Consider the following 12,552-nt stretch of genomic DNA (forward strand, 5'->3'; position numbering starts at 1 on the left):
TCTGTGCTCCATAAGACACCCTGGAGGTAACCAGTCTATCATAGGGCTACATATAGAGACAAACAAGGACAGATTCACATCTGCCAACAATTTAGAATCACCAATTAACCTGAGGATGTTTTTGGACTGTGGGAGGAAGCCGGAGTACCAAGAGTAAAACCACGCATGCACAGGGAGAACATGCAAACTCCATGCAGGAAGAACCCGGGAAGGACGGTACGCGAAGAGTTTTCTAGCTGCAAGGCTAAAGTCCTAGCCACCAAGCCACTCTGTAGCCTCAGCTTAATATGTCTTTGTATTTTGCCTAAATATGTGATGTAATCTTGTTTAACATGTGGTATATTTTGGCCTGGAGTGTTATATTCCAGACGAGGCTATTCCAATCCCTGGGGTATGAAGTGGCCTAGGCCAAAGAATACCCAGCTATAAACTGGTTTAATCTGGCCTGTTACACCGGAATACTAATAAACACCCCACTGTCGCAAACTTTGCATGAGGACTTTGGGTAAAATTCTTCAACATTTACCTGCGAGTCTGCTGGTTGGCAGAGACTGGATGAGTCCATTCTGAGGCTTCCAGATGAGCAGGGCCTCCAGGACCTGGGCATCGGGCGGCTGCTGCAGGCTGGCCAGGTGAAGCTCTTGTCTGGGGAGACCCAGAGCTTGTCCGAGGCTGCGCTGGAGGCCTCTCCAGTGATCGCCCAGAAACTCCTCTGGTGTCATCCCAACCAGCTGCAGCGTCAGGCCCGAGTCCAACGCTCTCTGCTTGGCCGTCCACACGTGAACTTTGACGCTCGTCCACACGCTGAACTTCCCATCGCTCACGCTGACGTTGAGCGCATACGAGCCCTCCTCCAGGTTTTCGTCTGCCCAGATTTTGCCATCAGCCAGGTCTATGGAAAACCTTTTCCCATCAGGGTTTTCTGACACCAGCTTGTAATTGAGGACGTCCTGCAGGTCCTGGTCCGAGGCGTGGAGCCGGCCGATGACCCGGTTTGCAAACAGTCCTCCAGATGTGGTTATGAAGACCTCTAAGGGCACCACAGAGGGAGCGTACTTGCTCTGTTCAGTGACGTTGATGTTGACCACACAGATGGAGGAGAGGGGAGGGTGGCCGCTGTCTGTCACCTGAGTGAAGATACATACAAGAACTTTAATTTTTGAAAAGTCACAACTGATTTTATAAATGTAACGCAGCAGACGATAAGTGTTTTTTTTCCTTTTTGGATGGTGACTCCTTACAATAAAAAGCTCATTTACTGCTGACCAGGAATTAGCAAATCTTATTATATTTTAGAGATCTGAAGGTGTAAAATTGATACATCACGTAAAAAAGAAAGACAGGATTAGGGCAAAGTTTGAAAAAGTAACATCGTGTTGTGTTTTTCTGTTTTCCTATCATGCCATTCATCTTGTGGCTGGTTCTGATCCAGGGTGGATCAGTGTAAAGCCTGGCTCACTGTCACGGTCTCTGGGTTTGGTTTTATTAGATTCCATCCTGTTAGTTTTTCTTCTTCATGTCTTTTTGACTTCCATGTTTGCGTCTCCCCCTGTTTTGTTTATTCAGAATTTACCTGGGCTTTTAGTTTGGATTTATCCCTCGATCACCAGCCGCTTTGTGTTCGTTTCACCAGTTACCCTTCCAGTTAGTTACTTTATTAATAGTTAAGATTTTCCGTGACCACAATCTGTCTGCCTTGTGTCTGCACTGCTGTCTAACAGAATTTGAAATGAGGCTGCATCACACACGAGGAGAAATCATTCTGTATCATGTATATGCCAGACATGTACGCACAAGATTTGGAAAAGAAGGTGAATCACACTGCAGGATATTAAGATCATGGGAGCAGTGCACCGCCACACATTATCTCATGGGGGAAACAGAAGGAAACAAAATGGAGACTGTGGTGCAACAACTTGCTGTGATGCTAAAAAAAAAAACTAAAACAAGATGATGGGAAAGATGCAATTAACATAGGCTGTCTGTCAGTAAGAATTGGAGATGACATAATATCAGTTTTAATATCTAGCATGTTGAGCGTGGGTCTGGGTGGTAGTGAGATCATAACCATAGTGATTTTAACTCAAACGTGCTCGATATTATTGGACGACCCACTGAGTCTGTGAGCAGGTTGGGAGCTTTAGGATTAGATCTGCAAACTCCCAAAGCAGATTTCTATTCTGATTGTTGGAGGGGTGAAATGAACTTAAATCACTGTGAAACCCCTGCAGAGTGTGTCTGGTATTAGAAAGAAAAAAGCAAACTCTTCACAATTACTGGGCCCTGTGCCACAGAGTCCTGAGTATAACCTGCCAAACCCAGGAACAAAGCAGTTCATTTCATTACCTTCACCTCTGTATTGACTGTTTGAAACTGATTATATTGCTTCATTTTCCTCCTGAGCTCTTTCTGCCCAGTGATTCTCTAAGTGTTGTAAATATGTGATTTTTTTTTCATGATGGAAATAGTCAAAATAAAAAATACAGCATTTGGACCAAAGTATCATTTATCAGCAGTTTTCAGTGCAAAACACCAGGCAGTCCACCTGTATGCATATTCAGCTGTACCCGAAAACTTCTGAAAGCTGCAACCTCAGAACAACCTCTTAGACTTCTCATTCTTCATGAACTGCAGTTTCCATTGCGTAATATGTTTAAATTGAATTGTTATGCTGTCAGCAACTGAAGCCATGAGGGGAACTCAGCAGTGCATCAGCATGCTATCGCTGGAGCAGGATTACAATGCACTGCTGTATTCAAAGTGCATAGCTTCGTGCATAAAGAAAAAAAAACAGAAAACAAACCTAAAAAAGTGCAAAAGGTTAAGGTAGAGTGAATCACACTTTTGGCTTGTGCTGCAGACCTCTTACCTGTATCTTCAGCTGATGTCGGGGTTTTACTTTCTTCCTGAGTGGAGCAGAGAGAGACAGCAGGCCGCCCTGGTCGACGTGGAAACGGCGGTCCTCGTTGCCGCTGACGATGTGGAAAGAGAAAGGCGGGCCGTTCTTGGGCGTGTCTTTGTCCGTCACCACGAGCTGGAGGATGCTGCTGCCCAGTGACTCGCCCTCCTGCAGGAGGACAGGTTTATTGGTTCATCTTCTACATTATACAGTTCCACTTTAACAACTTTATGGAGGCCATAACGTTTTACTGGTTTTCAATACTGGTGCATTCAAGTTATACAGCACAGAACAGGCGCTTAAATCCAGCGTCCACCTCCAGAGCAACACAGCTTCTGTGTTTGATTTGGCATTAAAGAAACATAAATCTTGAGGGCTCTTTTTTTTCTTTATTTTTATTGAGACTGCCTACAAACTGCATCCTTTCTGCTCACAACTTCATTACCACAGGACAGTAACTTTCACCAAAAAAATAATAAAAACCATAAACTGTTCGCTGTGATGGATTACCCATCTCAAGCGATTTAAGAGAGTCCGCGTGTTGAATTTCATAGAGCACTGAAAATAATAAAAAAAACAGCAGTTCCCTGGAAAATAGGTTATCAATCTAAAAACCTACAGCACGCTTTGGGATACGGGTGTCAGGAAAGTATACACAATTTGGAGTTAATGGGCTAAAACATGCAACACCTCCGGTGAGAACTTTCAGATTTCACTTATTGCACGCATCACAACACACAGTCCTGCTTTGTACAGCTCAGTGGTTCAAGGCATCAATGATGGAGAGGATTCACATCCTCCACACAGGTTTTCCACGAAGAACCAGTTGGAGATTGAAGCGGCAGCCGGCAGATTGCTTCTTGTATCTCCACTGTGATGTCAGAGATCCCTGAGAGAAGTGATTGAAGCTCTAAAGTTGAGTAGAATAGGTGCTTGGAAGCTTGGGCAGTTAAAAAAAAGGAACAAATACCAATTAATGAAGACAAATGGAGACAGTGGGTTTGGGGTCGCCCAGACAATTTCATGTTTTCAATGAAAACTCACACTTTGCTTCATTTGCTAACATAACTGCACAAGGGTTTTCTTACCATCAGTTAGCCTTTCAACAGCCTTAGCTAACACAATGTAGCATTAGAACACAGGAGTGATGGTTGCTGGAAATGTTCCTCTGTACCCCTATGGAGATATTCCATGAAAAATCAGCTCTTTCCAGCTACAATAGTCATTTACCGCATTTACAATGTCTAGACTCTATTTCCGACTCATTAAATGTCATCTTCATTGAAAAAAATTGCTTTTCTTTCAAAAATAAGGACTTCTCAAAGTGACCCCAAACTTTTGAACGGTAGTGTATAGAGGTATTTTCTACGACAGTCAGTCATTGCACGAGTTCATAATTCTCAGTTTGAGAGTAAAAATGGCATTGTTGCATCTACAAGTTACGTCCTCCCCTGAAACGTATGCCGAAACTTTTTGAAATTTCTTCAAACACAATGAATTACGTGTGCATTTGCTGCTACTCAATTTTGACTGCAGCCCACTGTGACACCGACACTTTACCACAACAGATGTGCCAGTTGTAAAAGTGGGCATCCAAAACTGTCAAACTAAGACATGCAATCTCTACAGGAGGAAGGACGCTGCCCCTGTCGACCTGCACAACTGTGAGAGGAAAAAACACAAATAAATAACAGAACTGCTTTCCCCTGCTTCAGCAACATCCATCTGCTCAATGCAATCAGAGTTTCTTCATCAGGAACAGCTGGCTGTGGAGACATTATCGCAGAGTTTGGATTCAACACCACACGTTTGGCAGCGTTTTGAATGAGCTGTTCCGCGACTAGACGGGAATTTTCGAGCTGGCAGAACTGAATGACGGAGAGCTGGCACGGAAAACGCTAATTGTCAGCGAGCACGGCTAAACACTGACGTGATGTCGCTGCCGGAGACACGAACGCACAACCACGGGCGAGTCTGCAACCCCCGTGCAACTGCAGCATCAAGCAGCACGAAGCTTTCACGCACACAGAAGTAGAAGTAAATTGCCTGTTCAGAGTTCTTCCACACCAGCAGACTTGGCCGCACAATTCGAGGTTTTAGGTGAAAGGGTGGCACTGAAGTCCTGCAAGCAACACACACACACACACACACACACTATCAGATACACAACCGGCAACCAATCGTGACAGCTGATCTTCCCGCTGCTTTGATCCACACGAAGTTGAGAAATCCTGCCCTTGTTATGCCTCCGTAGAGTTTCACTCTTGAACTCTCAGCACACAGTTTTAATGAGCTCTGGGCGCCGCGGTTATGATGGAGCAGGTCAGCACATTTTCACCAGAGTGAGAAAGTAAGAGTCGATGCAGAGAGATAGCCCGACTGGTAGAGAATGACGGATCTGCAGTGATTTCTCTTTAATCCTGTGCAGTCATTAGTTCATCTGTCTTCATTATCACCTCGTAGGGCCGTCAGGAGCAGAGCAGGTGGAGTCCTACTGCCTTGTTCTCAGGGAATATCCTATGTTCTCTTGGTTTCATCAGGTTATTGAGGCAAACAGAAACTGACTTGTTTCATTATCATTTTTTGAAGAGTTGCATGTTCTGCTCACACTCACAGTCTCAGAACAATCCCATCGCGCTTCCATTGAGCTGTCACATCTCACACACGAGTGCAGCTGCCGCGTCCGCCCCTCAGGACACTGCAGGATCTTGGTGGGAGCTGATGAGCAGGCGGTTTGTTCCAGGCGCGTTTATGGACGAATTTATTTTATTTATTTATTTACTCCCTTGCCTCAACAAATCAACTTTTTTGTTGTTGTTGTTGTTGATGAAGTGGTTTCTACGAGGTCGGCATTTTTTTCCCCCCACCAGAGGCAGTGTAGCGGCAACTTTTTTTTATTTTTTTATATATAGCCCTCCAGGCTGCATATGTGGTTAGTTTGAGTTGGTACAGAAACACAGCAGGATCTCCCAAAATGCCTATGGTGTCCTGCAGGGGTCAAATGGACCGATGAAGCAGAGTTCATTCAGAGTTGTAGGCAAAATGAAAAGTCAAATATGATGAAAAGGCACAATTTTAACAAGAAAGTCAAGCTTTTTGGTGCATTTGAAGATAGAACAGAGGGAAAAGTTAAATTTTTCCAATTCTTTAAAAAACATGACAATAGCACAGTTATTAGTTATTAGGCTGAACTGTGCTATGTTTACACAGATAACAGGTTCTTAAGAACTTTTTCCACACTTCTTCTTACTTCTCTGTCCTACTTTAGTCTTGCTTACAGTAAAACTTTTAATGGAGCAGCACTGACTGCGCTGTCATTTCATGCCTGTAGCACACCGGAGGCATCATCCACATGAAAGAAGAAGTAGCCAAGGTACAACAGGGAGCATCTGCCAATCCAAGGAGCAGTTAATACTCAAACATCAGCTTTCTGAAGAGCCGATACTCATCAGGGTGCATTTTGTGGGACACTTGCAATCATGTCTGAAAGCTGTCAGGTATGAATTTCATTTTGTATGCTGTAAGATAGTCAGACTCACTGTATGCAGATTTCAGTGAGTCCGGCAGCTGTTTGTGCTACACATTCAACTCAGCTGATTGTGGAATAAGGCAGGCCTGCTCAGTTTTGTGGTGAAATATCCATGTTAATGATGTTGCTGAGCTGAAATCTGTAAATGCCAAGGAGTCTGCGCTGATCAGCACAAACAGGAAGTGATTGTTAACTCAGCTGTGTAGCTTGGAAAATCCAAACTGAATCTCCATGTAATCTCCTATCTCCATGTTAGGAGATACAGGAGAGTCAGTTTGGCATTGGGCGAATTGAATCGCGTTTCCCTCCCGGGAAAGTTTGGTACGACCAATCATAGCACGGGAGGCGGGAGTTAATGCTGCGTCATCTTCAGCGCCTGGATTACCCATAAAACACCTGCGCACCTCCCGTAACCAAACACAAACATTAACAAAGTTATTTCTAACACCGCTAATCATTCGGAAGGAGTCTTTTGTTGCGTAGCCTTTTCAAAAATAAGTGTTGTACTTGAGAGTACCCCATGTATTCGCAGATTTTTGTGACAAAAACGGCAGTAATCATTCACCGCGACGCTTTCTCGGCTGCATCCCATTGTTGTTTGGACTACATGGACTTCAAGGTCGATTTGTTTGTGCGTCACATCCGTGTTACGCTGATTGGTTCTTTCTCGTTCAAGCTGCATTCGTTAGCCCCTCCTTTTTGAAATTGTCTCGTATCATCACAATGCCAGACTGCCTTTATTTGTATTTATATTAATACATAAATAAAGTCAGTCTGGATTTTCCAGGCAATTAGCTGTGACCAAAAGTCGTGTGACAAACCTGTTTCCAAAGAGGTGCAGGACTTTATATTCCAGTTAAAAATGAGCTCACAGTGTGTAAAAATGTGACCGGGGAAAATAAACACCCAAAAACTGCTTGGGGTTCAAAGAGGTAATAATTATATGTTCAGATTTTCCAACTTCCTGGCACCTGCTGGTGAAACCGTTGTGAAATCCTCAACAAAAGTTAACATTTTTCAACATATTTCAGGCAAATTCAGACCAAAGAAAGGGGACTTCTCCAGAGATTACAGAGATTGCTGTAGGAATAGACTTCTGCTTGACACATGTGCATATTCAAAATAATATGCAAGTAACGAAGCGTCAGTATGTGATCTGAGCGACATTCGAGCGTCGTACCTGCAGCAGCAGACTGTGGTTAACCTGAGAGAAGACGGGCGGGTTGTCGTTGACGTCAGAGACGGTGATGGTGATGTGGACCGCCGTCGACAGAGGAGGGCTGCCTTCATCAGCCGCCTGCACCGTCAGAGAGTAATGAGGGGTCTGGAGAGACAGGAAAAGTATTATACATTTTTTTTGTTTTACTTTATTGTGTCTGTGAAATGCAACAAAATAAAAATAACTTCATATCTGCTATCTGACATATGCTGACCTCCTCTCTGTCCAACGCAGTGCGGACAGTGATTTCACCGCTGCGAGGGTGAATGGAGAACTGCTGCAGAAGGTCTCCGCTCACTATGGAGTACCGCAGCAGATTATTGATAGGACCATCCTGATCGGTGGCTGTTACCTGGGGGTAAAGGAACAGAGGCAATAATACCTTATTCCATGCGTAGAAATTGTCTGTGGATGTCAGAGGCACATATCTACATTTAATCCAACCACATTTATTACTGAAAGCAAAGACATTCCAGTTCAACACTAGGCAAAGACGAGTCATTAAAATTCCTAAAACTGTGTTCTGTTTCTCTCTTTGTGGCCATGAATCTAGCTCCCTGCAACACGAATCCCACAACTTTCTCCGCTGACAGATAACGCTCTCTCCTAATGACAAATTAAGACATTTTCTTTTTTTTTTAATGGCGGCACATTGCAGTTAGACAGTGAAATTGGAGAGATGTGAACAGATGAAGGCAGAAGAAAAATGTCAAATATGAGACCGTATGATTACAGACTCATCATCCAACCGTGGTGCGACCATCAGTGAGCCAGTGAGCTGTGTTATTGCTGTGTTATCTCTGCTGCTGGCCTGACAGCTGACGGCTGACATGCTGTCGGATAACTGCTCGTGTGTTGTGTGTGTGTGTGTGTGTGTGTGTGTGTGTGTGTGTGTGTGTGTGTTTAAGCTGCCAGATCTCATACCGTTATTGTGTGTGTGCAATTAGAAATATGTGTTGTTTGTATGAGCTGAATTCTCTGCTTGTGTGTAATCGTTTCTTATTACCTGAAGCGTCTGCAGGCTGCCAGGTGTCAGACGCTGTCATATTACTTACACGTGTGTGAGTTCTGTGTGTTTGCTTTGGGGGGGCGGTGGGTGCATGTGCATGCGTGATCATGAAATATTTTCAGAGTTTTATTCCATTACACCTCTGATATGTGTGTATTTGTTGGCGCTTTGAAACCCCTGCAAGAAAATTCTATTCTAAAGATATGGATAACACAAAATGACTTGCCATCAAAGCCAACCTTGAAAATACATTTAATTCAAAGTCCAATTCAGTTCAGTGATTCTTTTCAGATTACTGATGTTTGTGTGCCTGCGATGCATGACTGTGCACCACAGTCTGCATTATGTGTGTGTATATACTTGAAGAATTCATCAGAAAGTAATTTAATTTAACCTTCAGTTTGCTGTTTGTCTTCAGTTGCAGGTGATGAAGTAATCCTTTCTTATCAAAACATGTAAATGGTCAAGTTTTAGCTTCTAAAAAGACCGACTCAGTTGCTCAGTTCATCAGAACACTTAGACGTATCTCAGAGTGGAACAGCTTACTAGTGAACCCTGTCTCTTACCTTCATCACCAGGCTTCCAGGCGTCAGATCCTCTGACACCTCAGTGCTGTAGCCGGCCCGTTCGAACGCCGGCGTGTTGTCGTTCACGTCCGTCACGTTGATGATAACCGTGGTGACGTCGGTGAGGGACGACTTGCCGCGACTCCCCTCCACAGACAGGTAGTATTCCCGGGATACCTCGAAATCCAGCGGGGCGATGAGGGTCAGGAGGCCTGCAAGATCACAAAATCATTATTTTTCAGAAGAAAAAAGAAAAACAACTGCACAGTAATCACAAAAAATGAACTACTGACACCATGTTAGTACTAGGACAGGTATGGTTATAGATTCTCTCCCTATGCTTGTACTTGGAGAGTAATTCATTTGCCAAAAAGAGATAATACACACAAAAAGTTTTTTTTTTTTTTACACTTCTACAGATATTTAAGTAATATAATTTTTGTGAATTCTTTTGGCCACAATAATTGTGTAGTAAAAACCTGATACTGTGATGAACAAAGTCTAAAACACCACAGATGGATCAGCAGCTGAATATCAGTGTGTCGCTGTGCAGCAGTTCATGTAATGCTACAGTATTGCTGGGAAGAAAGAAATACTTTACACAAAGTTTACTGTGCATAGTGCCATGTACAACGTTCAATTTAAATGTTATTTAAATAATGCCAATTGCAAATTAGATTGTCTCAAGTCGCTCTACAGAACCCGTAAGGCCTGAACCTCCAGAGCAAGCCCTAAGGCTACAGTGGCAAGAATAAAAAGCTCCCTTTTTAAGCCGTGTAGGATTAATGACACATGTGAAATGTGTTGATTTGGATGAGATCAGTTCTACATCTGTACTTTAATCAGATCCACCAGTGGGAACACTGTTCAAAGAGTTTTAAATCCAAGTTTGGATGGTAATGTTGTCAAAGATGGTAAAAAAAAAATTAAAAAAATTGCATTGCACATGTAGAATATAATGACTTTTTTGGTTTAGTATTGAAGTCCAGGGGTTTATTGATATTGATGTTATGTCCCCAAAAAAGGACAGGGTGTATGTGCGTTGCCTCAACAGGGATAGTATTAAATAAGAACAGTTGATCTACAGGAGAATAATTTTTTGAGAGCAATACAGAATACCTGAGAGCTTCTAACCATTACATTATACTTAGATTTTTTTTTCTGTTCATAACAAGGGTATTTCCACCCTAAAGTGGTGCAGAAAAGCAGGAAATGAAATGTTTGATGATCAAAATCTGTTCCCATGGTGAGTTAAGATTTAACATGAGACACTGAGCATTTTTGGATGTTTTTATGGTGCTACTTGGATATATCGTGTATTCAGTACAATAATTTAGAGGTTTACTATTTAGGATGCTGATGCTAATATCGTAACAAATATTTAGCTCGACTGGGCTTAAATGTGGGCATCAGAATGAAGAACGTTATACGCCAGTCATCAGCTGTAACTCAGTGAAGAGCAACAACTGTGACCCGTTTGTTTGTTTCTAATCCACTTTCTGTAGTTTTTGAGAAAAACGGGTTCAAAGTTTTGTGTTTTGAAAGAACGGGTTAACATTTGAAGCACCACTGTAATGCTATATTTGGGTTAGACTACTTTGCCCCTAAAATCTAGACCATAAAATATTACGGAAAGTAAATAAAACTCAGTTTGAATTTTCTGTGGGTTAGACCACTCTGCTTCTAAATTCTCAGTTTAACAAACTCTGTCACTAATGACGGATTCTCAACCATTTTGTTCTTTATTCAGATCTTACACCATGCATTCCCTTCCTGACTGCCATCCCTCTCCTCTACATAAACCTCTATTTTGCAGCCCTGCTTGAATGCACACTGTACTGGAATGCAGAATCAATATGAGTGGCAGACAGCACAGGCCTGTAAAAATGGATGTTGTTCTGGAGCGAGGACGGTGCTTTGGATGGTAATCTGCACCGGAAGTGGAACGCGTCCTGTGCGTGTGGCATCATGTGACATATGTAGTGAACTCTTCCGTTTGTCAGCTCAGTGAAGCTGTGAGTTTAACCTTTCAGTGACTATAAATCTCTCCACAGCTGGTTGTCGTCCTCACGTGTGAAGTCTAAGCTCGATTTATGGCAGCGATGAAAGAGGCGTCCGAGGGAAGTACTGTGTCGTATCCGCCTTTTTTCTTTCTTTTTTTTTTGGACTGTTCTTGAGTCATTCCTTGTAATCCTCCTTTATCTGACCTGCCGGAAACCTGCCCTAAACACCCCCTGTACTCTCTCCTCCTCTGGCCATTTCATCAATGGACCCTTGTTTCATTTCTAGTGGTCATAAATTACACGTCTCTGCGTTGGAGGACAAAGAAAACACACAAGTTTCAGCGTTTTACGTTTCAAAATAATGACCCCTTTTCACATGTGGTGTTATTCTTCTCTTCGGTGATTACTAACTGAACATTTTCTGATTAAAACAAGCAGTTTTAAAGACATTATCTTGGCATTAAGGGAAATAAAAATGTCATAGATTAAGCCCGGGCTTGAAAGCAATGTTTTCTTTAAAGTTTAAATTTCATCAGAGTGAAAAACTGTAAGACATGTCAAATTTTCACCTTTCCAACAGTCCTATAGTGTAACATGCATGGTGTATGATTCAGTCGGACAAAATAAAATAAACTGAAAGTTGGTTCTTTTTTATGATTTGCTGTGTAATAACTGTGTCATATGCACAGATTAGCTACTGTGGCGTGCTGTTTGCCTGTTTTTTAACTTTCCTGTCATGTTGCAGGTCAAATTGACTCACTTAAAGTAAAAAAAAAAAAAAAAATGTTAAAAGTATTTTTTTCCACATTAAATTTCTTCTGTTTGGCTCAATAAGCGTAATCAACATATAAAATGGTCCATTTAACATATTTGCACTTTGAACAGAAGATGTCCCATGTTATTTATCAACATTTATCACGCCATAAAAATTTAAAATCTGAAATTAAAAAAAAGTCATGTAACACTATTTGATTATATATGTAAGTTTTAACATGTATTTTTAAAATGAAAAACGAGTGAATTATCCTCATTGAACCCTGATCTGTGAGAGGTAAAGAACACCACTGGACTAAATATAGACTGAAATGGTTAGTGACAGAGGTAATAATGAGATATAGAAAATGTTCATTGGGGATTTTTTGGTTTCTGCCATTTTTTGGATAACTGAACATGGAAGATCATTTCTGTTCCTGAGAAGCAAACCTAACAGGAGGGTTAAAATAAAACAAAAACTACACCAGGTCTTCGGTTCAGAACGCCTTCAATCTACAGGGAATCGGGTGTTATGTCACCATCTGCCATAAAATTATTAAGAAAATCCTGTTCC

General features: G+C 42.1%; 1 protein-coding gene across 1 annotated transcript in view; it reads right to left on the minus strand.

Annotated features, from left to right (window-relative positions):
- The window catches only part of fat2 (FAT atypical cadherin 2), a 152,115-nt gene that overhangs the window by 38,175 nt on the left and 101,388 nt on the right, over positions 1–12,552 (minus strand). Inside the window, exons 17-21 of the mRNA XM_051954476.1 lie at positions 9,223–9,434; positions 7,862–7,999; positions 7,609–7,752; positions 2,870–3,067; positions 527–1,127 (exon numbers count right to left, since the gene is read on the minus strand). Of these exons, the coding sequence (XP_051810436.1) occupies positions 527–1,127; positions 2,870–3,067; positions 7,609–7,752; positions 7,862–7,999; positions 9,223–9,434 (1,293 nt within the window). The remainder of the gene's footprint in view (positions 1–526; positions 1,128–2,869; positions 3,068–7,608; positions 7,753–7,861; positions 8,000–9,222; positions 9,435–12,552) is intronic.

The sequence above is a fragment of the Acanthochromis polyacanthus genome, chromosome 10, assembly GCF_021347895.1.
Source record: "Acanthochromis polyacanthus isolate Apoly-LR-REF ecotype Palm Island chromosome 10, KAUST_Apoly_ChrSc, whole genome shotgun sequence".
Lineage (NCBI taxonomy): Eukaryota > Metazoa > Chordata > Actinopteri > Pomacentridae > Acanthochromis > Acanthochromis polyacanthus.